The sequence below is a fragment of the Mustelus asterias genome, chromosome 23 (genome assembly GCF_964213995.1).
Source record: "Mustelus asterias chromosome 23, sMusAst1.hap1.1, whole genome shotgun sequence".
Taxonomy (NCBI): Eukaryota; Metazoa; Chordata; class Chondrichthyes; order Carcharhiniformes; family Triakidae; genus Mustelus; species Mustelus asterias.
The window spans coordinates 73,165,451-73,193,322 of record NC_135823.1 but is presented as its reverse complement, the minus strand read 5'-3'; the positions used below and the strand labels follow the sequence as shown (position 1 = coordinate 73,193,322).

Here is a 27,872-nt window from a genome sequence, read left to right as displayed (position 1 = left end):
TTGCAGCGTGTGAGGTCAGTGTGCGTGCTGACGCAGGGGGCGGGACCAGGCTTGGGGGGCGGGGCTGTGAGCCGGCGCCGGGGGCCGAGCCGAGCGGGCTGGGTTACCGAGCCGAGCGGGCTGCGTTACCGGGTGGCGCTGAGCTGGTGTGTGAGGGCCGGGCCGCCGGGCTCTGAGTGGTCGGGACCGCTATGGATGTGACGGTGGTGGCCGGCTTCCTGCTGATAGTGGCGCTGGTGGCGCTGCTGGTGGTGAGTGTGTGCCACCCGCTCTATTTCCCGCTGCTGGTGCTGGGCCTGTGCCTGGCCGTGCAGCTCCTCCGCTACCCCCCCGTCCCCGCCGAGGTGGCTCAACAGGTGCTGCGCCCCAACGGCCGCCTCTCCGTCGTGGCCCATCGGGGCGGCGGGTACGATGCTCCGGAGAACACGCTGGGGGCCATCAGGAAGGTGAGTGAGTGAGTGAGAGGGGGGCTGAGGGGAGGGGGAGAGTCTGAGAGAATATACCCTCACCCCCCTCACCCCCTCACCCCCTTCACCCCCTCACCCCCTCACCCCTTCACCCCCTCACCCCCTCACCCCCCTCACCCCCCTCACCCCCTCACCCCCTTCACCCCCCTCACCCCTTCACCCCCTCACCCCCCTCACCCCCCTCACCCCCTTCGCCCTCATCACCCCCTTCGCCCTCATCACCCCCTTCGCCCTCATCACCCCCTTCGCCCTCATCACCCTCATCACCCCCCTCACCCCCCCTCACCCCCCCTCACCCCCCCCCTCGCCCTCCTCGCCCCCCTCACCCCTTCACCCCCTCACCCCTTCACCCCCCTCACCCCTTCACCCCCCTTACCCTCATCACCACCCCCACCACCATCCTGACTGAACCCCCTCCCCTCCCCCCAGCTCTCTCACTGCTGCCTCCACACTCAAATTATAGCACACCGGCCATTCGGGCCATCTTCTCCATGTCAGCCTGAGGGCACCCAGGTTTCTACATCAACAACACATCACTTATACTTGTACATAGAAACATAGAAGATAGGAGCAGGAGGAGGCCATTTGGCCCTTCGAGCCTGCTCCGCCATTCATCACGATCATGGCTGATCATCCAACTCAATAGCCTAATTCTGCTTTCTCCCCATAACCTTTGATCCCATTCACCCCAAGTGCTAAATCCAGCCGCCTCTTGAATACATTCAATGTTTTGTAATGGTCACCTGTTCTCTAAAGAAATAATCTGGAGTGCTGATGGATTCTATTATCATCCATTTGATCCTTCCATTTGATTTATTAACCAAGAACCTGGCTGGGTTGGGACAGTTAAATTTGGTCCTTGAGATGAGGGGGATTGTCCTCTGGGAGATTGAGTAAATTGGGTCTATATTCTCTGGAGTTCAGAAGAAAGCTGTAATGTACCAGAGTTTGACCCTGGTGTACAGAGAGGTTGTTTCCCTGGGACGGGGAATCTAAAACACGAGGGGCACAATCTCAGGATAAGGGGCTGAGGAGAAATTACTACACTCAAAGGGTTGTGAACCTTTGGAAATCTCCACCTCAGAAGATTGTGGAAGCTCCATCGTTGGATATACTTAAGGCTGAGATACATTTTTGGTCATGATGTGGAGATGCCGGCGTTGGACTGGGGTAAACACAGTAAGAAGTTTAACAACACCAGGTTAAAGTCCAACAGGTTTATTTGGTAGCAAAAGCCACACAAGCTTTCGAGGCTCTAAGCCCCTTCTTCAGGTGAGTGGGAATTCTGTTCACAAACAGAATTTATAAAGACACAGACTCAATTTACATGAATAATGGTTGGAATGCGAATACTTACAACTAATCCAGTCTTTAAGAAACAAAACAATGGGAGTGGAGAGAGCATCAAGACAGGCTAAAAAGATGTGTATTGTCTCCAGACAAGACAGCCAGTGAAACTCTGCAGGTCCACGCAACTGTGGGAGTTACAAATATTGTGACATGAACCCAATATCCCGGTTGAGGCCGTCCTTGTGTGTGCGGAACTTGGCTATCAGTTTCTGCTCAGCGACTCTGCGCTGTCGTGTGTCGCGAAGGCCGCCTTGGAGAACGCTTACCTGAATATCAGAGGCCGAATTCGGCCTCTGATATTCGGGTAAGCGTTCTCCAAGGCGGCCTTCGCGACACACGACAGCGCAGAGTCGCTGAGCAGAAACTGATAGCCAAGTTCCGCACACACAAGGACGGCCTCAACCGGGATATTGGGTTCATGTCACAATATTTGTAACTCCCACAGTTGCGTGGACCTGCAGAGTTTCACTGGCTGTCTTGTCTGGAGACAATACACATCTTTTTAGCCTGTCTTGATGCTCTCTCCACTCCCATTGTTTTGTTTCTGAAAGACTGGATTAGTTGTAAGTATTCGCATTCCAACCATTATTCATGTAAATTGAGTCTGTGTCTTTATAAATTCTGTTTGTGAACAGAATTCCCACTCACCTGAAGAAGGGGCTTAGAGCCTCGAAAGCTTGTGTGGCTTTTGCTACCAAATAAACCTGTTGGACTTTAACCTGGTGTTGTTAAACTTCTTACTGTTAATACATTTTTGGTGTCAGAGAATTAAGCAATATAGAGTTGAAACCCAAGATCAGCCACGATTATTGAATGGCAAGGCAAGCTCAATGGGCTATGTGGTCTACACCTCCTATTTCACATGTTCTTATGCAGTGGCTCTGTAGCAGAGCTCCCATACAATGAGCAGTCTGTATGGGATTTCTCATACAGATCAACACTACTGGTTATTGTGGCAGCGAATTGTAATGAGTTGGAGTTAAAGATGAACCTTGACCCATTAATGGATGCACTTGAAAGATGTAGAAAAGTCCACTTGACTTGGCTGAATCTAGATACATTTTTTGCTGGCTCTATGTCTGACTGCTGCAATAGATTTTAGCTCGCAGGCACGCTGCAGCCTCTCTGGGAATCCTTTACTGTTGCAAGCCGTGTTAATTTTGTAAGGAGATTTGTCCAACTTGCCATTCCCATTTCTGTTAGCTATTGAACTGCTTTGTCTTTCCTCCTTGTGATAAACACTGCAAGGTCAGATATTTTTTATCGCCAGTTAACTTGACCATATAGATAATTTTAATTAAGTATTTATCTGCAAAGAACTTTAAGCCTCCAAAGTGTTTCAACTTTAAACCATCTTTCACAGCGCTCAGCAAAAGTATATACCAGTGATAAGGAACGACTGTAGAAAAAGAGATAATCAGCCATGGAGATCTAAGGAAATAAAGGAGGCTATCAAATTGAAAGAAAATGCATACAAAGTGGCAAAGATTAGTGGGAACCTAGAGGATTGGGAAATCTTTAAAGGTCAACAGAAAGCCAGGAAAATAGCCATAAAGAAAAGTAAGATGGATTATGAGAGTAAACTAGCTCAGAATATAAAAACAGATAGCAAAGGTTTCTACAGATATATAAAACGAAAAAGAGTGGTTAAAGTAAACATCAGTCTTTTAGAGGGTGAGAAGGGGGATGTAATAACTGGAAATGAGAAAATGGCTGAGGCATTGAACAGGTATTTTGTGTCGGTCTTCACAGTGGAAGACACAAATAACATGCCAAAAATTGATGACAGAAAGGCTGTGGCAGGTGAGGATCTAGAAACTATCATTATCACGAAAGAGGTAGGGTTGGGCAAGTTAATGGGGCTAAAGGTAGACGAGTCTCCTGGTCCTGATGGAATGCATCCCAGGGTACTAAAAGAGATGGCGGGAGAAATAGCAAATGCACTAATGGTAATTTACCAAAATTCGCTGGACTCCGGGGTGGTTCCCGCAGATTGGAAAACAGCAAATGTGATGCCACTGTTTAAAAAAGGAGGTAGACAAAAGGCAGGAACTATAGGCCGGTTAGCTTAACTTCTGTAGTAGGGAAAATGCTTGAATCCAAGGGAGAAATAGTGAGACATCTGGATATAAATTGTCCCATTGGTAAGATGCAGCATGGGTTCATGAAGGGAAGGTCATGTTTGACTAATTTGGTGGAATTCTTTGGGAACATTACATGTGCAGTGGACAATGGGGAACCTGTGGATGTGGTGTATCTGGATTTCCAGAAGGCATTTGACAAGGTGCCGCACCAAAAACTGCTGCATAAGATAAAGGTGCACGGTGTTATGGGTAATGTATTAGCATGGATAGAGGATTGATTAACTAATAGAAAGCAAAGAGTGGGGGTAAATGAGTGTTTTTCTGGTTGGCGATCAGTAACTAGTGGTGTGCCTCAGGGATCAGTGTTGGGACCGCAATTGTTTACGATTTACATAGATGATTTGGAGTTGGGGACCTAGTGTAGTGTGTCAAAATTCACAGATGACACTAAGATGGGTGGAAGAGCAAAGTGTGCAGAGGACGCTGAAAGTCTGCAAAGGGATATAGATAATCTGAGTGAGTGGGCGAGGGTCTGGCAGATGGAGTACAATGTTGGTAAATGTGAGGTCATCCATTTTGGTAGGAATAACAGCAAAATGGACTATTATTTAAATAGTAAAAAATTGCAGCATGCTGCTGTGCAGAGAGACCTGGGTGTCCTTGTGCAAGAATCACAAGGAGTTGGTTTGCAGGTGCAGCAGGTAATTAAGAAGGCAAATGGAATTTTGTCCTTCATTGCGAGAGGGATGGAGTTTAAAAACAGCGAGGTTATGTTCATAACATAAGAACTAGGAGCAGGAGTGGGCCACCTGGCCCCTCGAGCCTGCTTCGCCATTCAATAAGATCATGGCTGATCTTTTCGTGGACTCAGCTCCACTTACCTGCCCGCTCACCATAACCCTTAATTCCTTTTCTGTTCAAAAATTTATCTATCCTTCAATGAGGTAGCCTCAACTGCTTCACCGGGCAGGGAATTCCACAGATTCACAACCCTTTGTGTGAAGAAGTTCCTCCTCAACTCAGTCCTAAATCTGCTCCCCCTTATTTTGTGGCAATGCCCCCTAGTTCTGGTTTCACCCACCAGTGGAAACAACTTCCCTGCTTCTATCTTATCTATTCCCTTCATAATCTTATATGTTTCTATAAGATCTCCGCTCATTCTTCTGAATTCCAATGAGTATAGCCCCAGTCTACTCAGTCTCTTCTCATAAGCCAACCTTCTCAACTCCGGAATCAACCTAGTGAATCTCCTCTGCACCCCCTCCAGTGCCAGTATATCCTTTCTCAAGTAAGGAGACCAAAACTGTACACAGTACTCCAGATGTGGCCTCACTAGCACCTTATACAGCTGCAAGAGCAGGCTCGAGGGGCCAAATGGCCTTTTCCTGCTACTAGTTCTTATGTTCTTGATTATTCTGACTTCAAACAGTTCCTTATTTCAGGAGAGCTTATTAGTTTATTGAGATGCGAAAATGCAATACTCCCAACACCAGAGAGTTCCTTATTTAATTAGTTTCAGTGTTTTAAAAAAAAATCCAACAGTTACTTCTGCAAAGATGTGCGGGTTAGGTTGATTGGCCATGCTAAAATTGCCCCTTAGTGTCCTGGGATGCGTAGATTAGAGGGATTAGCGGGTAAAATATGTAGGGATATGGGGGTAGGGCCTGGGTGGGATTGTGGTCGGTGCAGACTCGATGGGCCGAATGGCCTCTTTCTGTACTGTAGGGTTTCTATGATTTCTTCTATGAAAGGAAAAGGAATCGTTGCTATTACAGAGACTTGGTTAAGGGAAGGACAGGATTGGCAGCTTAACATTCCAGGATACAGATGTTTCAGGCGGGATAGAGAGGGATGTAAAAGGAGAGAGGGAGTGGCACTACTGGTTAAGGAGAATATCACAGCTGTACCGGAATCCGGGAGGACACCACGGAGGGCTCATATATAGCGGGGCAATATGGGTAGAGCTCAGGAATAGAAAAGGTGTAGTCACAATATATATTTGCTACCAAATATTAACCATATTAAAGAAGCTTTTTTTCCAATTTACAGTAATTAACTTGGCAACTCAAAAAATGCACATGATGTTCAGCCACCATGTTCCACAGCATTTCAGTTAAAATGAGTTTTTAAAGCAGTCATTTAAAAACAAAGTCTATAGGCCTCCCAACTGCCAGCGGGAGATTGAGGAACAGATATGTAGGCAGGCTTTGGCAAGGTGTGAAAGTAACAGGGTTGTTGTGGTGGGAGATTTTAACTTCCCCTATATTGACTGGGACTCACTTAGTGCTAGGGGCGTGGATGGGGCAGAGTTTGTTAGGAGCATCCAGGAGGGCTTCTTGAAACAGTATGTAGAAAGTCCAACTAGGGAAGGGACCGTACTGGACCTGGGATTGGGGAATGAGCCTGGCCAGGTGGTCGACGTTTCAGTAGGGGAGCAGTTCGGGAACAGTGACCACAATTCAGTAAGCTTTAAGGTACTGATGGATAAAGATAAGTGTAGTCCTCAAGTTAAGGTGCTAAATTGGGGGAAGGCTAATTACAACAATATTAGGCAGGAACTGAAGAATGTAGATTGGGGGCAGATGTTTGAGGGCAAATCAACATCTGGCATGTGGGAGGCTTTCAGGTGTAAGTTGATAGGGATTCAGGACCGGCACATTCCTGTAAGGATGAAGGATAAGTATGGCAAGTGTTGGGAAGCTTGAATAATGAAATATTGTGAGCCTAGTCAAAGAGAAAAAGGAAACATTTATCAAGACCAGAAGGCTGGGAACACACGAAGCAAGTGCGGAATACAAGGAAAGTAGAAAGAAACTTAAGCAAGGAGTAAGGAGGGCTAAAAGGGGTCACGAAAAAACATTGGGCAGCAGGATTAAGGAAAATCCCAAGGCTTTTTATACAGATATAAAGAGCAAGAGGGCAACCAGGGAGAGGGTTGGCCCATGCAAGGACAGGGGAGGGAATCTATGCGTGGAGTCAGAGGAAACGGGCGAGGTATTAAATGAGTACTTTGCGTCATTATTCACCAAAGAGAAGGACTTGGTGGATGAGGAGTCTCGGAAAGGGTGTGTTGATAGTTTGAGTCACGTTGAGATCAAAAAGGAGGTACTGGGGTACTTGAGAAACATTAAGGTGGACAAGTCCCCAGGGCCTGATGGGATATACCCCAAAATACTGAGAGAGGCAAGAGAGGAAATTGCTGGGGCCTTGAGAGAAATCTTTGTATCCTCACTGGCTACAGGGGAGGTCACAGTAAGAAGTTTAACAACACCAGGTTAAAGTCCAACAGGTTTATTTGGTAGCAAAAGCCACACAAGCTTTCGAGGCTCGAAAGCTTGTGTGGCTTTTGCTACCAAATAAACCTGTTGGACTTTAACCTGGTGTTGTTAAACTTCTTACTGTGTTTACCCCAGTCCAACGCCGGCATCTCCACATCATGACTACAGGGGAGGTCCCAGAGGATTGGAGAATAGCCAATGTTGTTCCTTTGTTTAAGAAGGGTAGCAGGAATAATCTAGGTAATTACAGACCGGTGAGCCTTACATCAGAGGTAGGGGAATTATTGGAGAGGATTCTTCGGGTCAGGATTTACTCCCACTTGGAAATAAGTGGACGTATTAGTGAGAGGCAACATGGTTTTGTGAATGGGAGGTCATGTCTCACTAACTTGATCGAGTTTTTCAAGGAAGTGACGAAGATGATTGAGGGTAGGGCAGTGGATGTTGTCTACATGGACTTCAGTAAGGCCTTTGACAAGGTCCCTCATGGCAGACTGGTGCAGAAGGTGAAGTCACATGGGGTCAGAGATGAGCTGACTATGTGGGTACAAAATTGGCTCGGTCAAAGAAGACAGAGAGTAGCATTGGAAGGGTGCGTTTCTGAATGGAGGGCTGTGACAAGTGGTGTTCCTCAGGGGTCAGTGCTGGGACCATTGCTGTTTGTAATATATATAAATGATTTGGAGGAAAATGTAACTGGTTTGATTAGTAAGTTTGCGGACAACACAAAGGTTGGTGGATTTGCAGATAGCGATGATGACCATCAGAGGATACAGCAGGATATAGATCGGTTGGAGGCTTGGGCGGAGAGATGGCAGATGGAGTTTAAAACGGACAAATGTGAGGTGATGCATTTTGGAAGGTCTAATACAGATAGGAAATTTTCAGTAAATGGCAGAACCCTTAGGAGTATTGATAGGCAGAGAGATCTGGGTGTACAGGTACACAGGTCACAAAGTGGCAATGCAGGTGGAGAAGGTAGTCAAGAAGGCATACGGCATGCTTGCCTTCATCGGCCGGGGCATTGAGTTAAAAATTGGCAAGTCATGTTGCAGCTTTATAGAACCTTAGTTAGGCCGCACTTGGAATATAGTGTTCAATTCTGGTCGCCACACTACCAGAAGGATGTGGAGGCTTTGGAGCGAGTACAGAAAAGATTTACCAGGATGTTGCCTGGTATGGAGGGCATTAGCTATGAGGAGAGGTTGGAGAAACTTGCTTTGTTGTCACTGGAACGACGGAGGTTGAGGGGTGACCTGATAGAAGTCTGCAAGATTGAGGGTCATGGACAGAGTGGATAGTCAGAAGCTTTTTCCCAGGGTGGAAGAGTCGATTACTAGGGGGCACAGGCTTAAGGGGCGAGGGGCAAGGTTTAAAGGAGATGTACGGGGCAAGCTTTTTACACAGAGGGTGGTGGGTCCCTGGATCTCACTGCCGGGGGAGGTAGTGGAAGGAGATACGATAGTGACCTTTAAGGGGCATCTGGACAAATACATGAATAGGGGAATAGAGGGATAGGGTCCCCGGAAGGGTAGGGGGTTTTAGTTCAGTTGGGCAGCATGGTTGGTGCAGGCTTGGAAGGCCGAACGGCCTGTTGCTGTGCTGTAATTTTCTTTGTTCTTTGAATAATAAGGCAAATCATTGGGTCAAAATTCTGGAACTCCCTCTGTAACAGAGGATGTACCTACACCACATGGACTGCAGCGGCTCAAGAAGGCAGCTCACCTCGAGGGCAATTGGGGATGGGGAATAAACGCTGATCCAAAAGCGACGTCCACATCCCAATAATTAATTTGTAAAAATTCCTGTTGCCTCGCACCTTCCAGCTACTGGCCAAGAGCAGAATTGGAAAAAAGTTATTTAAAATGATTGCATTCCTTTGAAATTTACATTTATAAATAAGCGATTACTCAAAGGTAAAGTTTCAAAACAGAATTTTCTGAATTCCTTTGCCATCAGCCGGCCCATGCATGCAACAACTTGCATTTATATAGCACCTTTCATTTGATAAACCATGATGTGGCAGTACAGAGAGCATAGACAAACAGAAAATGATATTGATCCAAAGAAGGGGCATTAGGTGGCTTTTAATGTGTGTTAACCCAAAGCTTGGTCAGAGGTAGATTTTTAAGGAGCATTTTGAAAGGCACAGCCTTCAGTGAGCTGCTAATTGGGAGGTGGGTTCTGCCCTGAGGGTGAGGTCGAAAGTGCAGGCTTAAATTGGTTCAGAGCCATACAGAACATTTAATTATTCGAGGTGTTACTCCTAGCTATCTGTACTTTCATTTATTCATTCTTGTTCATTTATAACAAAAACCATGATGAATTATAGATTATAAAGGTATAATCAGAGAAAATAAACATTCAGCCTAAGCAATGGTGACAAAGCTTTGGTCATTGGCTTTCCAGGGACTGAAAAATATTTCTATAGTTTTATTTCAAATATTTTTGATGGAAAATGCTGTAAAGTTTAGTCTATCATTCATAATCAGTCACAGTGAAGCCTCCACTCATGAGAGAATGATTAAAGTTAACTAGAGTTTGCATGATAATCCAGATTAAATTTGCATTATATACGATGCCAACATTGCAACAAGGCTGTCTGTTTGGCCATGTATATAAGCTAATGAATACTTTGAGACGTCCTGTTCTCGCTCATCTAGGCTGCTGAACATAAAGCTACTGGTGTGGAGCTGGATCTCGAGTTTACTGCAGATGGTTTCCCTATTCTGATGCACGATCGTACTGTGGATCGCACAACTGATGGTATCGGTTCACTTGATCACTTAACTTTCGAAGAGGTCCGAAAACTTAACCCAGCAGCCAAGCACAGACTGCAGTATGTAATCAGAATGTTCCCCACACTGATTATATATAGTGACAAAAATACAGCTTTACATTTGCTGCCCATAGATTTCCCAATCTGTAAGAATTCGATTATTTTCTTTCAATGTGCCATTATTTCAGAAATGTTGCAGCACCTTATGGTTTGGAAAACTGCACCTATTATTGTCCTTTCTGCAGTTTTGAGAAATGCATTGTTTGTATTCCAATTGCATTCCATACAGTAGCTTTGAATTGTGATACCTCGAAGAACCACAGTAAAATATGGGGTAATGTTTTTATTTTTTATTCATTCGTGGGACATGGGTGTCATTGGCTGGCCAGCATTTATTGCCCATCCCTAGTTGCCGGAGGGCAGTCGAGAGTCAACCACATTGCTGCGGCTCTGGAGTCGCATGTAGGCCAAACCACGTAAGGACAGCAGATTTCCTTCCTTAAAGGACGTTAGTGAACCAGATGGGTTTGTGCGACAATTGACCATGGTTGCATGGTCATCAGTAGATTCTTAATTCCAGATTTTTAAAATTGAATTCGAATCCCACCATCTGCCGGGGTGGGATTTGAACCCGAGTCCCCAGAACATTATCTGAGTTTCTGGATTAATGGTCTAGCGATAATACCACTCGGCCATTGCCTCCCCAATTGGTGCAGTGGTAATGTCACTGGACTAGTAATCCAGAGGCCCAGGCTAATGCTCTGGGGACATGGGTTCAAATCTCCAGATGGCAGCTGGTGGAATTTAAATTCTATTAATAAATTGGAACTGAAAGCTAATCTCAGTAATGCTGATCGTGAAACTATTGTCAATTGTGGTAAAAACCCATCTGGTTCACTGTTGTTCTTTAGAGAAGGAAATCTGCTGCCCTTACCAGGTCTGGCCTCCAGAGCCACAGCAATGTGGTTAACTGCCGCCTGAAATGGCTGAGTGAGACACTCAGTTTAGGGCAATTAGGGATGGGTAATAAAAGTTGAGCTAGCCAGCGACTCCCATATCCTATGAATGAATAAAGAAAAAAAATGTGGTTTGTGAATATTTTCTGGGACTCATTTGGCCGCAATCTGATCTGAAATGTGGATAAGGGGATGAATGTATTGGAGTCAAATCAATTTAACATTCCATTATAAATACAAAGTTAGGTTCTGACTCATTTGCAGATAAAAGTAGTGTGAGAACACCTCAACAAGGCTGTGTCGCAACTCATGGTGAGCCGCCACGTGGAGCATCATTGAGTGGGGTGTAAGTCTGCCTTGAACAACAGCCAGAACCCTTGTAAACCTCGTAACACTCAGTGAATTGGCTTGTGAGCACAAATGCTACAGTTGACTCTCAATACATTTAAAATGCAACGGTCATGTAGGCACACTTGCAAAGAATTACTGTCTCAATCAAAGAGTTGTATTATAAATACATCTAGAAATACCTTTTCACAAAGTAGGACACTTTGCCGTGTACAGTAAATTGCGATCCTTAACTAAACACGCCAATGAATTCTTTTTTGTTCATGTTTGATTTGGCGATTTATAAAATTTGAAAATAGTGACACCGGGAACCGAATTTCTGTTGTCTCTGTCTCTCTCCCCTTTTGAATTTTCTTATATTGTTTGAAAATGGATATTAGTTATTTATGTTCATATTTACTGCTCACTTGTATGAATATAAAGTGCTTTATGAATAGATCAGATCGGAGTAACAGCAGAGGTATTATTTTCCGTTTATTTTAAACAGTTCATTAAAAATTATTTTAAAGAATATTTTTAACTTTGTTATTGTTTTTTGCTAACAATTGTTCAATGGTGCTAGAATCTGCACTCATAGTGTTTAAAACTCAGTAAATACATCAACTGAATTTCGAACAAATGAGCATGTTTTTGATCTTAGGAGATTAAATTAGCAATTGAACTTTATTCATTACAGTGTTTACTCTGAAACCGTCTGTTTCTAATATTATTTGTGTTCTGTTCTGTGCAGCAAATATTTTCCAAATGAGAAAGTCCCAACCTTGGAGGAAGCCATCGTGGAAAGTCTCAAAGGCAACATGACCATTTATTTTGATGTCAAAGGTCATGCAGCTCAGGTAAAAATGTTTCTTAGTTTCTGCAGCACATAAACAAGCTCGATTCTACTGAGGAAACTTCCCCATTTAATGTGTGAAAAACATTGGCCAGAATTCTCTGATCTCGCCCGTCCCCGTGAGCGCCATTTGGCGTTTAACCGAAACTCCATTCATGGCTGCGACACCGAGAATACGAGCCGCGGGTGAGATCGGAGGCTTGTGACGAATGTCAGCTTGATTTGAGCTAATAGTGTTGTTAATGCCAACATTAAGCTTATTAGAGTCATAGAGGTTTACAGCATGGAAACAGGCCCTTCGGCCCAACTTGTCCATGCCGCCCTTTTTTTTTAAAACCCCGAGGCTTGTCCCAGTTGCCCGCATTTGGCCCATATCCCTCTATACCCATCTTACCCATGTAACTATCTAAATGCTTTTTAAAAGACAAAATTGTACCCGCCTCTACTACTACCTCTGACAGCTTGTTCCAGACACTCACCACCCTTTGTGTGAAAAAGTTGCCCCTCTGGCCACTTTTGTATCTCTCCCCTCTCACCCTAAACCTATGCCCTCTAGTTTTAGACTCCCCTACCTTTGGGAAAAGATATTGACTATCTAGTTGATCTGTGCCCCTCATTATTTTATTGACCTCTATAAGATCACCCCTCAGCCTCCTACTCTGCAGAGAAAAAAGTCCCAGTTTATCCAGCCTCTCCTTATAACTCAATCCATCAAGTCCCGGTAGCACCCTAGTAAATCTTTTCTGCACTCTTTCTAGTTCAATAATATCCTTTCTATAATAGGGTGACCAGAAATGTACACAGTATTCCAAGTGCGGCCATACCAATGCCTTGTACAACTTCAACAAGACGTCCCAACTCCTGTATTCAATGTTCTGACCGATGAAACCAAGCATGCCGAATGCCGCCTTCACTACTCTGTCCACCTGTGACTCCACTTTCAAGGAGCTATGAACTTGTACCCCTAGATCTCTTTGTTCTGTAACTCACCCCAACGCCCTACCATTAACTGAATAAGTCCTGCCCTGGTTCAATCTACCAAAATGCATCACCTCGCATTTGTCTAAATTAACCTCCATCTGTCATTCGTCAGCCCACTGGCCCAATTGATCAAGATCCCGTTGCAATTGGAGATAACTTTCTTCACTGTCCACTATGCCACCAATCTTAGTGTCATCTGCAAACTTACTAACCATGCCTCCTATATTCTCATCCAAATCATTAATATAAATGACAAATAACAGTGGACCCAGCACTGATCCCTGAGGCACACCGCTGGTCACAGGCCACCAGTTTGAAAAACAATTCTCTACAACCACCCTTTTGTATCCATTTAGCTACCTCACCCTGGATCTTGTGAGATTTAACCTTATGCGACAGCCTACCATGCGGTACCTTGTCAAAGGCCTTGCTAAAGTCCATGTAGACAACATCAACTGCACTGCCCTCATCTACCTTCTTGGTTATCCCTTCAATAAACTCAATCAAATTTGTGAGACATGATTTTCCACTCACAAAGCCATGCTTGCGTCTCTAAATGCCTGTAGATCCTGTCTCTCAAAATACCTTCCAACAACTTACCCACCACAGATGTGAGGCTCACTGGCCTGTAGTTCCCAGGCTTTTCCCTGCAGCCCTTTTTAAACAAAGGCACAACATTTGCCACCCTCCAATCTTCAGGCACCTCACCCGTGACAATCGATGATTCAAATATCTCGGCTAGGGGACCCGCAATTTCCTCCCTAGCCTCCTACAATGTCCTGAGATACACTTCATCAGGTCCCGGGGATTTATCTACCTTGATGCGCTTTAAGACTTCCAGCATCTCCTTCTCTTTAATATGTACACTCCTCAAGGCATCACTATTTATTTCTCCAAGTTCCCTAACATCCATGCTTTTCTCAACAGTAAATACTGATGAGAAATATTCATTTAGGATCTCAGCCATCTCTTGTGGATCCGCACATAGATGACCTTGTTGATCCTTAAGAGGCCCTACTCTCTCCCTAGTTACTCTTTTGGCCTTTATGTATTTGTAGAAGCTCTTTGGATTCTCCTTTGCCTTATCTGCCAAAACAATCTCCTGTCCCCTTTTTGCCCTCCTGATTTCTCTCTCTCAACTCTACTCCTATACTCCCTATACTCTTCAAGGGATTCACTCGATCCCAGCTGCCTATGCATGTCATGTGCCTCTTTCTTCTTGACCAGGGCCTAAATATCCCGAGTCATCCAGGGTTCCCTACTTCTGCCAGCCTTGCCCTTCACTCTAAGAGGAATGTATTTACCCTGAACCCTGGTTAACACACTTTTGAAAGCGTGCCACTTACCAGACGTCCCTTTGCCTTCCCACAGACTCCCCCAATTAACTTTTGAAAGTTCCTGCCTGATACCATCAAAATTGGCCTTGCCCCAATTTAGAATTTTATTCGAGAGCAGAATCCTGTAAATAAGTCTGAGATTGATATCATTGAATAGATGTTGATAGAGTGATTTAAAAGACCACAGTCTTGGTGCAAATGTATTCGGAAGAATATTTTTTATCCTGGAAGGTTTTATAATGAAGGTGTGACTTGTATTCATGTGGTTATGTATGTCAAATATTATGTTTTAAATTTGTTATTTTTGAGATACTCATGAAGTTGACACGTTTAAATATAGTTCACATCTCTGTCACACTATAGTATCTTTCCCAACTTCTCTTTCACTCTTCTCTTCAAGGTTACATCTGAATAACTCAGAGAATCACACAACGCAGAAGAGGCCCATCGAATCCGCACTGACACATTAAAAACAACTGAACTCCCACCTAATCCCATCTGCCAGCACTTGGCCCATAGCCCTGAATGTCATGACGTGCCAAGTGCTCATCCAGATACTTTTTATAAGATGTGAGGCATCGCATTCCCAGGCAGCGCATTCCAGACCGTCACCACCCTCTGAGTAAAGAAGTTTTTCCTCACATCCCCTCTTAACCTCCTGCCCCTCACCTTGAACCTATGTCCCCTTGTGACTTACCCTTCAACCAGGGGGAGCAGCTGCCCCTTATCCACTCTGTCCATGTCTCTCATAATCTTGTACACGATCTTGCTCCTTTGATTCTGTCTCTACTCAACAAGTGCTCCTGACTCCAATGGCAGTCGTATCATTCCCTTTCATTGTCCCAGCTTGATTGCCCAACTCCAACTGCCTTCATGTGATTCCATTCTGAGACAGGATATCCGAACTGAGGCCATACCTGGGAATGGCTGAGAGGATGTATCTGGGAAATGCTGAACAGATTGATGCTCTTTTCTCTTCAGATGAGATTGTGGTAGGATTCGTCAACGAGAAAATGTTTTGATTAGTGGGATAATTCCAAGCTCAAGGCCATAAATATAAAGTAGTCACTAAGAAATTTTTGAAAAACTTCTTTGTCCCAAAGGTGTGGAACTCATCACTTCAGGGAGTGTTAGAGGTGATAGTGTTGGTGGGTTTAGAGTAAAGTTAGAGGAGCACATGGAGGAAACAGGAATAGAAGGGATGTTGATGGGATTGGATGAAAAGGGGTTGCATATGGCTCCTGTGGAAAAAAGCTGCCAACATAGCCTTGCCGGATGGAATTTCTGTGCCGTCGACTCTGTAATACGTCTTTAGACTTCCCTTTCCTTTCTTGCACCTTCACTTCCAGAATCTTCACCTTCTCATCTTTCTCATTGTACAGCTTGTTCTCAGTGAAATGATCTATCAGTTAGCTTCCCTTTATAGTGTTGATGAAATCCAACTCCAACTAGCTACCACTTCTCTCAACTTAATTGCTGCCTCTGGCCTTTCAGGTTGCTTGCCTGACATCAAATCATGGATGAGTCATAAATTAAACTGAACACCCAGAACAGAGAAGGTGTGGTTTTTGACCCCTGCCAAAAATGCCACTGATTCCGTCTCCCTCCCTGGTCACTGAGGCAGAAGCATATCATGCAAAACCTCTTTGATCCTAAACTGGGTGACAATCCCAGACGTTCTCCATTACCCATACTGTTTATTTCCAATTCTGACATTTCTACCTTAGCGTCTCTGCTGCAGAAAGTCTCATCCACTCTCGTGTCATCTCCCGATTCCATTTCACTCATATCTTCCCTGTTGGCCTCCCATCTTGCACCCTCCATTAATCCAAATTTGTCCACAATACAGCCACCTGCAATCTTTCTTGCGCAAAGTCCTACTTGCCAAGTGCTCACATTCTCATTGACCTAAAAAGGTTCTTAATTCCCTGATACATTTCAACCCTCTCATTGAGTATAAAAGTTGGAGTGTTAGAGTATAAAAGTTGGAGTGTTATGGTAAGGTTATATAAGGCATTGGTGAGGCCGAATTTGGAGTATTGTGTACAGTTTTGGTCACCTAGTTACAGGAAGGATGTAAATAAGATTGAAAGAGTGCAGAGAAGGTTCACAAGGATGTTGCCGGGACTTGAGAAGCTGAGTTACAGAGAGAGATTGAATAGGTTGGGACTTTATTCCCTGGAGCGTAGAAGATTGAGGGGAGATTTGATAGAGGTGTATAAGATTTTGATGGGTATAGATAGAGTGAATGCAAGCAGGCTTTTTCCGCTGAGGCTAGGGGAGAAAAAAACCCGAGGGCATGGGTTAAGGGTGAAAGGAGAAAAGTTTAAAGGGAATATTAGGGGGGGCTTCTTCACGCAGAGAGTGGTGGGAGTGTGGAATGAGCTGCTGGATAAAGTGGTAAATGCGGGGTCACTTTTAACATTTAAGAAAAACTTGGACGGGTTCATGGATGAGAGGGGTGTGGAGGGATATGGTCCAAGTGCAGGTCAGTGGGACTAGGCAAAAAATGGTTCGGCACAGACAAGAAGGGCCAAAAGGCCTGTTTCTGAGCTGTAATTTTCTATGGTTCTATGGTCTTGCCCACCTCATCTGCAACACCCTCTAGCTTTGAATATCCTCTTTGATCTTCCAAATGTTGTACATCTGTCCAGTTAACCTCATAGTGACAGGGTCTTTGGTTACTTGAACCTGCTGTCTGGAACTCCTTCCCTAATTTTCTTTGCCTTTCATGTCTCTCTTTTGGAATGCGATTGTGGAGAGAGTTGAAATTATTTTGTACTTTATTGGCCTGAAAATGCAGGTATTTAAATATTGAAAGAGCGGTTTAAAGATGATTGACACATTAATAATGTAATCAGCTTGCTCTAGATTCTGGAGAATGATGGCCGGGGAGATTACCAGGGACACTGACATCAGAGATAGTATACTTACACGTGTCCATAATAAGTTCCATACCGATTGCAAAGCACCGTGAATGGTGATGTACATACCGCATCGTCATACCTCCTGTAATCTCTCTCACTTTCAATTCTTTTGGTCTTATTCTGCTTTTCATAGTGTTCAACACAAACAAAAACAGACCAACTGATTATTGATTAATTAGCTATTTATAGGCCCTTAATATATACACAGATTGGCTACTGTAGTTGTCTGTATAACAATGACTCCAATTTAAAAGTAGTTAATTGTCTAGGCCTTATCAAGGTTGCAGAGGAGATTCACTGGAGGGGTACTAGGACAGTAACGTGGTAAAATTAGAAAAGCCAAGGTGTTGTCCTTGGAACAGGGAAGGTTAAAGGGAAATTTAATATACGTGTTCAAAATCTTGATGGGTTTTGATTGACTAAATAAGGAGGAACTCCCAGCACCCTTTGATGCAGACTGGAAGGGACAGATTGAAAGTTATTGCTACAAGAGCCTGAGACCAGATGCTGAGACATTATTTCACGCAGTAAATTCTGATCTGGAATGGTCTGCATGAAAGGGTGCTGGGCACAGATGTGGTAGTAAGTTTCAAAAGGAAATTGGATTGATTTTGAAAGAGAAAAGATTGCAGGGCAATTGAATTGGGACAATTGAGTGAGACTAATTGGGTAATTCTTTTAGAATGCTGACATAGGCACCATGGACCCAGATGGTGTTCTTTTGTGCTCCGTTATTCTGTGAATTGGAATATGGGTTCAGGAGTAGGCCATCTTGTCCCATGAGCTCGTTCTCCCACTCAGTGTGCTGATCACAGCTGATCTGTATCTCAAACCCCCTCAGCTGCCTAAGCTCCATATTCTTTATACCCATGTCCAGCAAAAATCCATCTTGGGTTTTAAATGATTACCTGAAAGCTAGCCACATCAAAGGAACATCATTTTTGTAGGAGATCATTCTAAACTTCTCCCACCCTGTGTGTGATGAAGTGTTTCCTCCAGTGCCCTAGCTCTGATTTTAAGGTTATGTCCCCATGTCTTTGGCTCCCCTGTGGAAATTTAACCTGCTGATTCCTTTCAAAATACTAAAAACCTCAATCAGATCATACTCGAGCATTCTATATTCCAGGAAATACATGCCTCCTTTCTGTAATCTCTGCTCAGTCTAACCCTTGGAGCTTTGTTAATGTTCTGGTGAATCTAGCTGCGAACAGTGTGTGATATTCCCAGAGTGGTCTAATCAGGTATAACTGTAGCAATATTTCATTCTCTTTATATTCTAGGCCTCTTAAGTTATGAACGCTAACATTCCATTAGCTTTTTTTATACATGACTGCTAATTTTTGAGATCTTGATGCAAAGACCCCCAAATCCAGTTGAATCTCTGCTGTTTGTAACTTTTCACCATTTAAATTACTATGACTGACATTCTTTGGGATATTCTGAGATGTGAAAAATGCTATGTAAATGCAAGTTCAGTTGTTTATTCTCGACCCATCCTTACAATTAAACTTTCTGACACCCATCCTAATCTCTCCCTCTAGGATTCGACACCAGCCCCTTTCCTAATCTTATAACTCCCATCTACAAAGCACCTTGGGACATTTTCTGTGTTAAAGACGATGTAAGGATTTGGCTTAAGCTCTGAAGACGGGGGAAAGGAAACTTCAAATGGATACAGGAAGTTTGGTTTTTAGATCTCGTGTGAATCATCTTGTTGTGTCATCATGGCCCTGCTCCTGAACTAACACATATCCTCCACAGAAAACGTTGGAAAATGCCATTGGTACTGGAACTGCAACTTGTGGGCACTTTATTGAATTAATACAGTGGCTAAGTTACATAACTTATCACCAGTGCGGTGGTAGTTATATAGGAGCTCTGATTAATAAACATTTCAGCTGAAATATATTAAAAGTATTATACATTTTCTATAACAGCATGAATTTTAAAGGAATCACTTGTTTGTTTTACAGGCTTCTGCAGCCCTTAAGAAGATGTACGAGGAATATCCTGAACTGTACACTAAGAGCATTGTGTGTTCCTTTGATCCACTGGTCATCTTCAAGGTACTAAAAGCTTTACAAACTACATCAAAGGAACCTCACTTTGGGTGGCACAGTGGTTAGCACTGCTGCCTCTCAGCTCAATTCCCGAATTGGGTCACTGTCTGTGTGGACTCTGCATGTTCTCCCCGTGTCTGCGTGGGTTTCCTCCGGGTGCTCCGGTTTCCTCCCACAGTCCAAAAGATGTGCTGGTTTGGTGAATTGGCCATGCTAAATTCTCCCTCGGTGTACCCGAACAGGCACCGGAGTGTGGCGACTAGGGGATTTTCATAGTAACTTCATTGCAGTGTTAATGTAAGCCTACTTGTGATAATAAATAAACTTCAAAATTCATTTTTGTTCCATTATTCTGCTTTGAAGTTATAGAGTATTAATTAAGCAAAACTGTCTTTTTTTTTGTCAGAATAGAATTGGTATTTGGTGTGCTGGTAGATTTTACATTTGAGATAAATGGAAAATGTTTAATTTTGTATTTATTTCATTCTTGCGCCATTGAAGATGAAACAAGTTGACAAGAATGTAGCGACTGCTCTCACCCATCGACCTTGGAGGCTGAGTTTCTATGGGACTGGTAAACCGAAGTTTCACGATTATAAGCAGTACTGGTACATGTTGCTGGATATCATTTTGGACTGGTCTCTCCATGCATTTCTGTGGAAATTCTTTGGTATTTCTGCATTTCTAATGCAGAAGAATTTCATATCAATGTAAGTTGCAAACCTTACTCCGGTTCTTACAAACTGTTTGGATTTGAATAATACTCTTCCTCATCTCTGGGTTAAATTCAGCAATATCTCTTACCCAAATTAAGCTGCCAGGCCCAATGTTTAGAAACATAGAAAACATAGAAAAACTACACCACAAACACGCCCTTCGGCCCACAAGTTGTGCCGAACACATCCCTACCTTTTAGGCCTACCTATAACCCTCCATCCTATTACGCTCCATGTACTCATCCAGGAGTCTCTTAAAAGACCCTATTGAGGTTGCCTCCACCACCACTGACGGCAGCCGATTCCACTCGCCCACCACCCTCTGTGTGAAAAACTTACCCCTAACATCTCCTCTGTACCTACCCCCCAGCACCCGAAACCTGTGTCCTCTCGTAGCAGACATTTCCACCCTGGGAAAAAGCCTCTGAGAGTCCACCCGATCTATGCCTCTCAACATCTTATACACCTCTATTAGGTCTCCTCTCATCCTTCGTCTCTCCAAGGAGAAAAGACCGAGCTTCCTCAGCCTATCCTCATAAGGCATGCCACTCAACCCAGACAACATCCTTGTAAATCTCCTCTGCACCCTTTCAATCTTTCCACATCCTTCCTATAGTGAGGCGACCAGAACTGAGCACAGTACTCCAAGTGGGGTCTGACGAGGGTCTTATATAGCTGCATCATTATCCCCGGACTCCTAAACTCAATCCCTCGATTGATAAAGGCCAGCACACCATACGCCTTCTTAACCACCTCCTTCACCTGCGGGGCCGATTTCAGAGTCCTATGGACCTGGACCCCAAGGTCCTTCTGATCCTTTACAGTACTAAGAGTCTTTCCCTTTATATTGTACTCCTTCATCCCATTTGACCTACCAAAATGCATTTATCTGGGTTGAAGTCCATCTGCCACTTCTCCACCCAGTCTTGCATCCTACCTATGTCCCTCTGTAACTTCTGACATCCCTCCAGACTATCCACAACCCCACCAACCTTCGTGTCGTCGGCAAACTTACCAACCCATCCCTCCTCTTCCTCATCCAGGTCATTTATGAAAATGACAAACAGCAAGGGTCCCAGAACAGATCCCTGGGGCACACCACTGGTGACCGACCTCCATTTAGAAAAAGACCCGTCTATACCCACTCTCTGCCTCCTTTGGGCAAGCCAGTTCTGGATCCACCGGGCAGTAGCCCCTTGGATCCCATGCCCTCTCACTTTTTCTAGAAGCCTTGCATAGGGGACCTTATCGAACGCCTTGCTAAAATCCATATAAACCACATCTACCGCCTTCCCTTCGTCAATGTGTTTAGTCACATTTTCAAAGAACTCCACCAGGCTCGTAAGGCACGATCTGCCCTTGACAAAGCCATGCTGAGTATTCTTGAGCATACTAAACCTCTCTAAATGCTCATATATCCTGTCCCTCCGGATCTTCTCCATCAGTTTACCAACCACTGAGGTTAGACTCACCGGTCGGTAATTGGCTGGGCTATCCCTATTCCCCTTCTTGAAAATAGGAACCACATCCGCAATCCTCCGGCACCTCTCCCGTCTGGAGTTTGGAATAAGTTTGGGCATGAATTTTGACTTGGCTCTTAAAACATAAAACGAGCCTTGATTTAGGAAAAATACGTATTAAATTGGTGGTTTGGTTTTAGAAATGTCTAAGTAGGTGATGGAAAATTCATCCTATTGGAAGTCTCTTTTGAAGTTGTGAGGAAGTGATATTGATGGAACGGGATTTTACTCTGGTTGTGGCACTTGTCCTGTGAAAATCCAGGCTAGAAAGAGAGCGGCGATAAAAGTTTTGCACAGGAAGCCTCGAGGTATGGGTTTGCCAAACATCCTGTAGAAATGGCCCCCAAAGTGTGGCGGGAAGCTTGTTGGACCTGGGAAAAATACTCCTTCTGCTCCTGGCCTATAAACATTCCTGGAACTGTTCCTCCTTTTAGCTATAGGAATTCTTAGGGCCTAGGAATCCCGAACTCAGAGTTTAACAATGCTGTAAAGGTTCAGGCTTGCGGCCTACTTTAAAAGCTTCAGCAAATATCTTGCCTGAGATCAGGTTGGCTATCTAATGCACCCCTGTTTAAAACTGAGAGTGGGTAACTTTCTCCAACCCTCCATTCTTGTGGGGAGGTATGAATACTACCCCCTGGATACCTTAATGCCTCAGTGAAAACATCTATTCCGCAGCCTTGATGGACACAAATATCCTCAAAATATCCTTGCAAATGTTACTTTGATTACTCTGCATGAAAGTGGTTTCCTGTGACATTGTTATTGGTGTTCATTGTTCATAGTTTAGTCACAGGAAAAAATCTGCAGCAAAAGCTCTACTTTATAGTTTAAGATTATAATCTATACAGAGTGATCCCAACTGTCTCACTTTTCCTGTCAGATGAGTATCGTTTATCATCACTGATCAGATTCATCAACGTTGCAAAATATCCGGTGTTCCAGTCAACTGAAAAAAGATCTGGGAATCATACAAGTGCCAGAGTACAGAAAGCAGATTGTAAATCTTTAATATAAAACTCTCACATTTTGTTTCTCTGTTGTTTCTGGTGGAGTTCACAGCTGTAGTTTTGGGAAATGGTGAATGAATTCCAACATAAATTGAGAAATGGACCACCTGAAATTATCTTAGGACAGATTTGTTTGTATATACGGTGTTGATCATTGATAATTACCATTGTGCTTCTGTAGGGTGGGGGGAGAGAGTGAGAGTACTGATAGCTTCAGTTACAGCTCTGTGGTATATGGTATATATGGTGTAGATCATTGATAATTACCATCACGCTTCTGTAGGGTGGGAGAGGGAGAGATTTGGGGTCGGACAGAGAGAGGGCATGTCCCCTTTTCTTTGTGCTGTGCCACTTTTCTTTCGGTTCACGTCCAACATAGTGGTATTCGAAAGTCCTGTGGGATCATCAGGGCCACTCAGCCTGTTCTTGTGTATGAAATACTATCCTTTGATTTTACTCCCAGCATTACAATCTGTGTTTTTTGTTGCACTTTAAGTGCACCCATCAGCACTTGATTGAGTCTCACTCAGTAAAGGACACTATCAGCTTCGACCACAACATCATTAGGGTTTTGTTTTTAGAATTACCTGGAGTTTGATGCGAAGAATCTCTGTTCCATTAACCAGTCTATCCCACTGGAACAAGTAAATGTTGGTCAATTATCAACAGTGTTCACGTATTGGATTACTGAACCTGTTGCAGAGTTGACGCTGTTACAGTATTTCATAATGCCCTCCCCCATTCGACCCTATCCCTCTCCCCCATTTGCCATGGTCAGACAATTAGATGATGCGAACATTAAAACTATGGTGCAGCAGGCTATCTGTTAGCCTCCCCTTCTACAGCAGCAACTTATATTTATGTAGCACCTTTAGAGTAATGAAGCTTCCCAAGCTGTGTCAAAAGAATATTGAGTGTAGGCTCTGCATAGAACTGTGAAATTGAGGAAAAGCTACTGCAAGCTATGTTTAGGGGAAGGAAAGTTTGTTTTTAAAAAGCGATGGTATCGAATTATATTAAACTCTCTGATTTTCACTTTCCACAGGGACTACATTCGCTTTTGGGCTGATAGAGGGGTTGAAGTGGTTGCTTGGACTGTAAATTATTCCGATGAAAAACGATACTATGAAAAAATCCTCCATTGTATTTACATTACTGACAGCCTTATTGAACAGTGTTCACCTGCTTCCTAACTCATCTCCTCACATTTCTGTATAGACTCACATTAGTTCTAAATAGCGTGCGATATTAAATAAAAATGTATCCGTCGCCCCAATTTTTTTTGTATTTTGATATTGAGGAAGGTAACTAATTTTTAATTTGGTAGAATCCATTAATAATGTAAATAATTGTGCAGTTATATGAGCAGCATAATATTGGCATTAAATAAATGCAGCAAAACACTAAAATAATGGACCTTTCGATGGCACATTGGAGAATGCATTCTGGACAGTAGGCACTTGCTTCCAATCTGGGAAGAAACTGTCCTTTTTAGTTATGAATAAAACATGTCTAATGCTGCAAATATTAAGTATGTGTTAAATAAATTCACACCAGTTGAAGTTATTCTTTGTTTTCACTGCTCTTTTCGATTCTACTCTGTACACTTCCTAGACTCCTGGATTCTTCTGTCATCCAGACTGCTGCTGTCTTGGCTGAAACTAAGATTCTCCTTCTCTGACTCTGCTTTGCTACTCAGCTGTTTTAAGATAACCATTTTTACCCCACAGCCCATCTCCCTTCACCTGTTGCGGGCTTCTCAGCTTTGGATCCTGTGTGGAAATTTACTTTGAGGCTGGATTCTGGATCTTATACTGACTTCCACAATCACCACTGCTTTCTACAGAGGACATCCTGTCTGAGGGGTCATTTTGACTGCCCTGGCTGATGGGTCATTTTCATTCCAATATTTGACCTGTTTCAGAATCTAAAATGCCTTCCTCCCTTACCAGGAATTTTTCACTCTATGCTAAGGCAGTTCCAATCTTTTTCTACTGTTCCATCCTGTTCTGGATTCGACTCCATTGCTGCCACTTTCATTCGCATTGACTCTGTCCATCCCTCTGCTGATGTGCTGGATTTATTGGTACACAATAATAATCAGAAAGGTCATTACTCAGCTGCGCTGAACCCCTCGATCAACCTTCCTGGCTCGTAACTGACATTTGACAGTTCATCGATTCTCTTTTCTCCTTTTGATAAAGTCACTTCCAAATATGTTTTCAAGTTCTCAGCTGTAATCTTTCTCCCTCCATTTGTGTTCCTACATTTGCAGCTGTCCAATCACTTGCTCTACCGAGTGCCCCTGCTACGACTTGCCTGTTATACGACATCAACCATAACAACCTGCTGGACAACTCTGTCATTCATTGCCAGATCTGGCAGGATTCTTCCCAACACAAACTGTTCATTACACCATGATCATTCTGAAAAGTACCAACTCTCTTAAAGAACCCCCACCCCCACCTTTCTTCCCCCTCTGCTCTCACTTGAACTCGATCATCAAGTGCTAAGAGGTCATGGATTTCTTTGTCACCAAGGCTAAAACTATCTGCACTGTGCTGCATTCTCTCGTTCCCCAAGTCCCTGAAACTGAGCTTCCCTTTGTCCCCTGCCCTGAACCTGCCTCTTTCTCTTTTTGTCTTATTTCTGGTCAGAACCATCTCCGAGCTCCGTTTCCCCATGAAATCCATCTCTCGTTTTCTCAACCCAATTTGTCTTAAATTGGTGACCACCTAATTTTCTTTGTGGCTTGCCATGCCACTCTCTTTCAAAATATCATTGTCATTCTGAGGACCCAGCCCAGCCTCCCAGGCACCATACTCTTCCAGCGGACTGCCATTCTGTCTCCCTGTTCCTGCTCAACCTCTTCTGACTCTGATGCAGTTGCTCATTTCACATAAGAACATAAGAAATAGGAGCAGGAGTAAGCCATCTAGCCCCTCGAGCCTGCCCCGCCATTCAATAAGATCATGGCTGATCTGAAGTGGATCAGTTCCACTTACCCGCCTGATCCCTATAACCCCTAATTCCCTTACCAATCAGGAATCCATCTATCCGTGATTTAAACATATTCAACGAGGTAGCCTCCACCACTTCAGTGGGCAGAGAATTCCAGAGATTCACCACCCTCTGAGAGAAGAAGTTCCTCTTCAACTCTGTCCTAAACTGACCCCCTCTTTATTTTGAGGCTGTGCCCTCTAGTTCTAGCTTCCTTTCTAAGTGGAAAGACTCTCCACCTCTACCTTATCCAGCCCCTTCATTATCTTATGGGTCTCTATAAGATCCCCCCTCAGCCTTCTAAATTCCAACGAGTACAAACCCAATCTGCTCAGTCTCTCCTCATAATCAACACCCCTCATCTCTGGTATCAACCTGGTGAACCTTCTCTGCACTCCCTCCAAGGCCACTATATCCTTCCGCAAATAAGGGGACCAATACTGCACACAGTATTCCAGCTGCAGCCTCACCAATGCCCTGTACAGATGCAGCAAGACATCTCTGCTTTTATATTCTATCCCCCTTGCGATATAGGCCAATATTCTATCCCCCTTGCGATATAGGCCACCCTACACCACTGCCTTTCCTCTGTTGTACAATGGAAGTGAATTGCCCTTCTACCTCGATCCTGTTGGAGCTGGGATTTTCTCTCCATGCCAGGACCTGTACTTGATCTCCTAGTTTTCATCAACACTCTGCACTCTGCGAGATTATCTGAAGATTTGATGCCAGGTTTGAGATGCAGTGCTGACAGCGAGCTGGCCCTCAGCACCACCTCTTAACCTGTCCGTAGCCGTGTGCCCTCGAGCTGCTCACCCCTTTTCCAGCCGCTATGACCAGTAAACACTGGGAACAACCCTGACTCCAGCTTTCCTGTCACAAACTTCTGAACCGCCTCCTTTAAGAGCTTCTCTCCAACCTACTTTGATCCTCAAATGTCTCTCTTAGGTTGTGCCAATGTTTGGGTTTTGTGAAGCATTCTGTGATGTTTTCCTATGTTAAAAGGTGCTATATGAATGTAAGCTGTTGTTGAATTTTATAAAATAATTCACATATCTTAATGCAGAACTCAGTAACAAATCTTCCCGGTGTTGTGAAGTATGCTAAAGGTCAACTTCTGAGTTGAGAGCGATTATTCCAGGAATTTGATAAGAAAATGATATCCGTGTGAAGATATGGCAGTATCTTTTTCAAAGTAGAAGTGAAATTATAAAACACGGTCCATAAATATTCAGAAGGTAAAAACAGTTTTATTATTTGTATGTAAGAATCAAGAAGCTGTTTTTTTTTTTGTTAAAATATTATTTTCCCCCTTATCTTAATTGCACACTTATCACAAACCCATGCATTGACTGAACGACTGTTTAGAATTTCTACTAAGGAGGTGAAGAGAATGGGACTTGATGCCTATAGAGGCATCAACAGTTAATCTCAACACTGGCAAAAGATAATGATCAGAACCATCTGTCGGTGTTGGACCCAGACTCCGACATTAGAATGGATTTTAATCCAGTGAGTTTTGGAGGAGGAGGTGGGGAGGCATTTAAGATTAATTTTAAAAATTAAATTTAAAACCCTATTCAGCCGTTGCTGCATGAATTATTCTAACTGCTGTTTTAGCTTCACTGTAATTACTTTGACGAGGTGCCTACTGGAAGCAGGTAGGAACCTCAGTTTGAGATCCTGTTATATCTGTTTTAACCTTGCCTGAGCAGGGGAGCTGCTGGGACACTTTCGGCAGGTCCTGCGTGTAAATGAAATGTGTTTCCTTTTCGGGGCAGGAGCTCTCCTCGAGGCCCTGTACAGAAAGTTGCTGCTTACCTTCCCACATGACTTGTTTGGTGGTGAGCCAGCCTTTGATGTTGTTCATCCTCTCCTGGATGCTGATTTCAGACAAGCCCCTGATTGAAACTCAGGATTTTGAATACTCTGGCATCAAACGTTAGGCCCCCAATCTCAGATTGCACCATTGGCCTGAAACCTGAATTAACATCAACCTCAGTGGCTGCTGCCTTGGTCATGTGTTGTTCCTCAGTTTCACATTCCACACTGTCACAAGATGCTGATTTCTGTCGCAACACCACATTCCTTTAAGTTACTCAATTGTCACATCATCAAAAGGGAAGAAAGTGAACCTTTGCACTATTTGCCAGCGATCAGCTTTGAAAATGATGAAATATAGCACTATTACATTGCACTAAAGCTTATCCATGTGTCCAACCATTCA

General features: G+C 43.8%; 1 protein-coding gene across 2 annotated transcripts; it reads left to right on the top strand.

Moving 5' to 3' along the window:
- Positions 1-41: 41 nt before the first annotated feature.
- On the top strand, positions 42-24,211 carry gde1 (glycerophosphodiester phosphodiesterase 1). Of its 2 annotated transcripts, none has more exons than XM_078240935.1 (6): positions 42-446; positions 9,843-10,018; positions 11,993-12,098; positions 19,313-19,405; positions 19,901-20,109; positions 23,691-24,211. In XM_078240935.1, the coding sequence occupies exons 1-6, from the start codon at positions 192-194 to the stop codon at positions 23,836-23,838; spliced, it is 987 nt and encodes a 328-aa protein (XP_078097061.1). In that variant the 5' UTR covers positions 42-191; the 3' UTR covers positions 23,839-24,211. The 2 variants fall into 2 exon arrangements, with proteins under 2 accessions (XP_078097061.1, XP_078097062.1); XM_078240936.1 differs by having other exon boundaries at positions 73-251.
- The last annotated feature ends 3,661 nt before the right edge of the window (positions 24,212-27,872 follow it).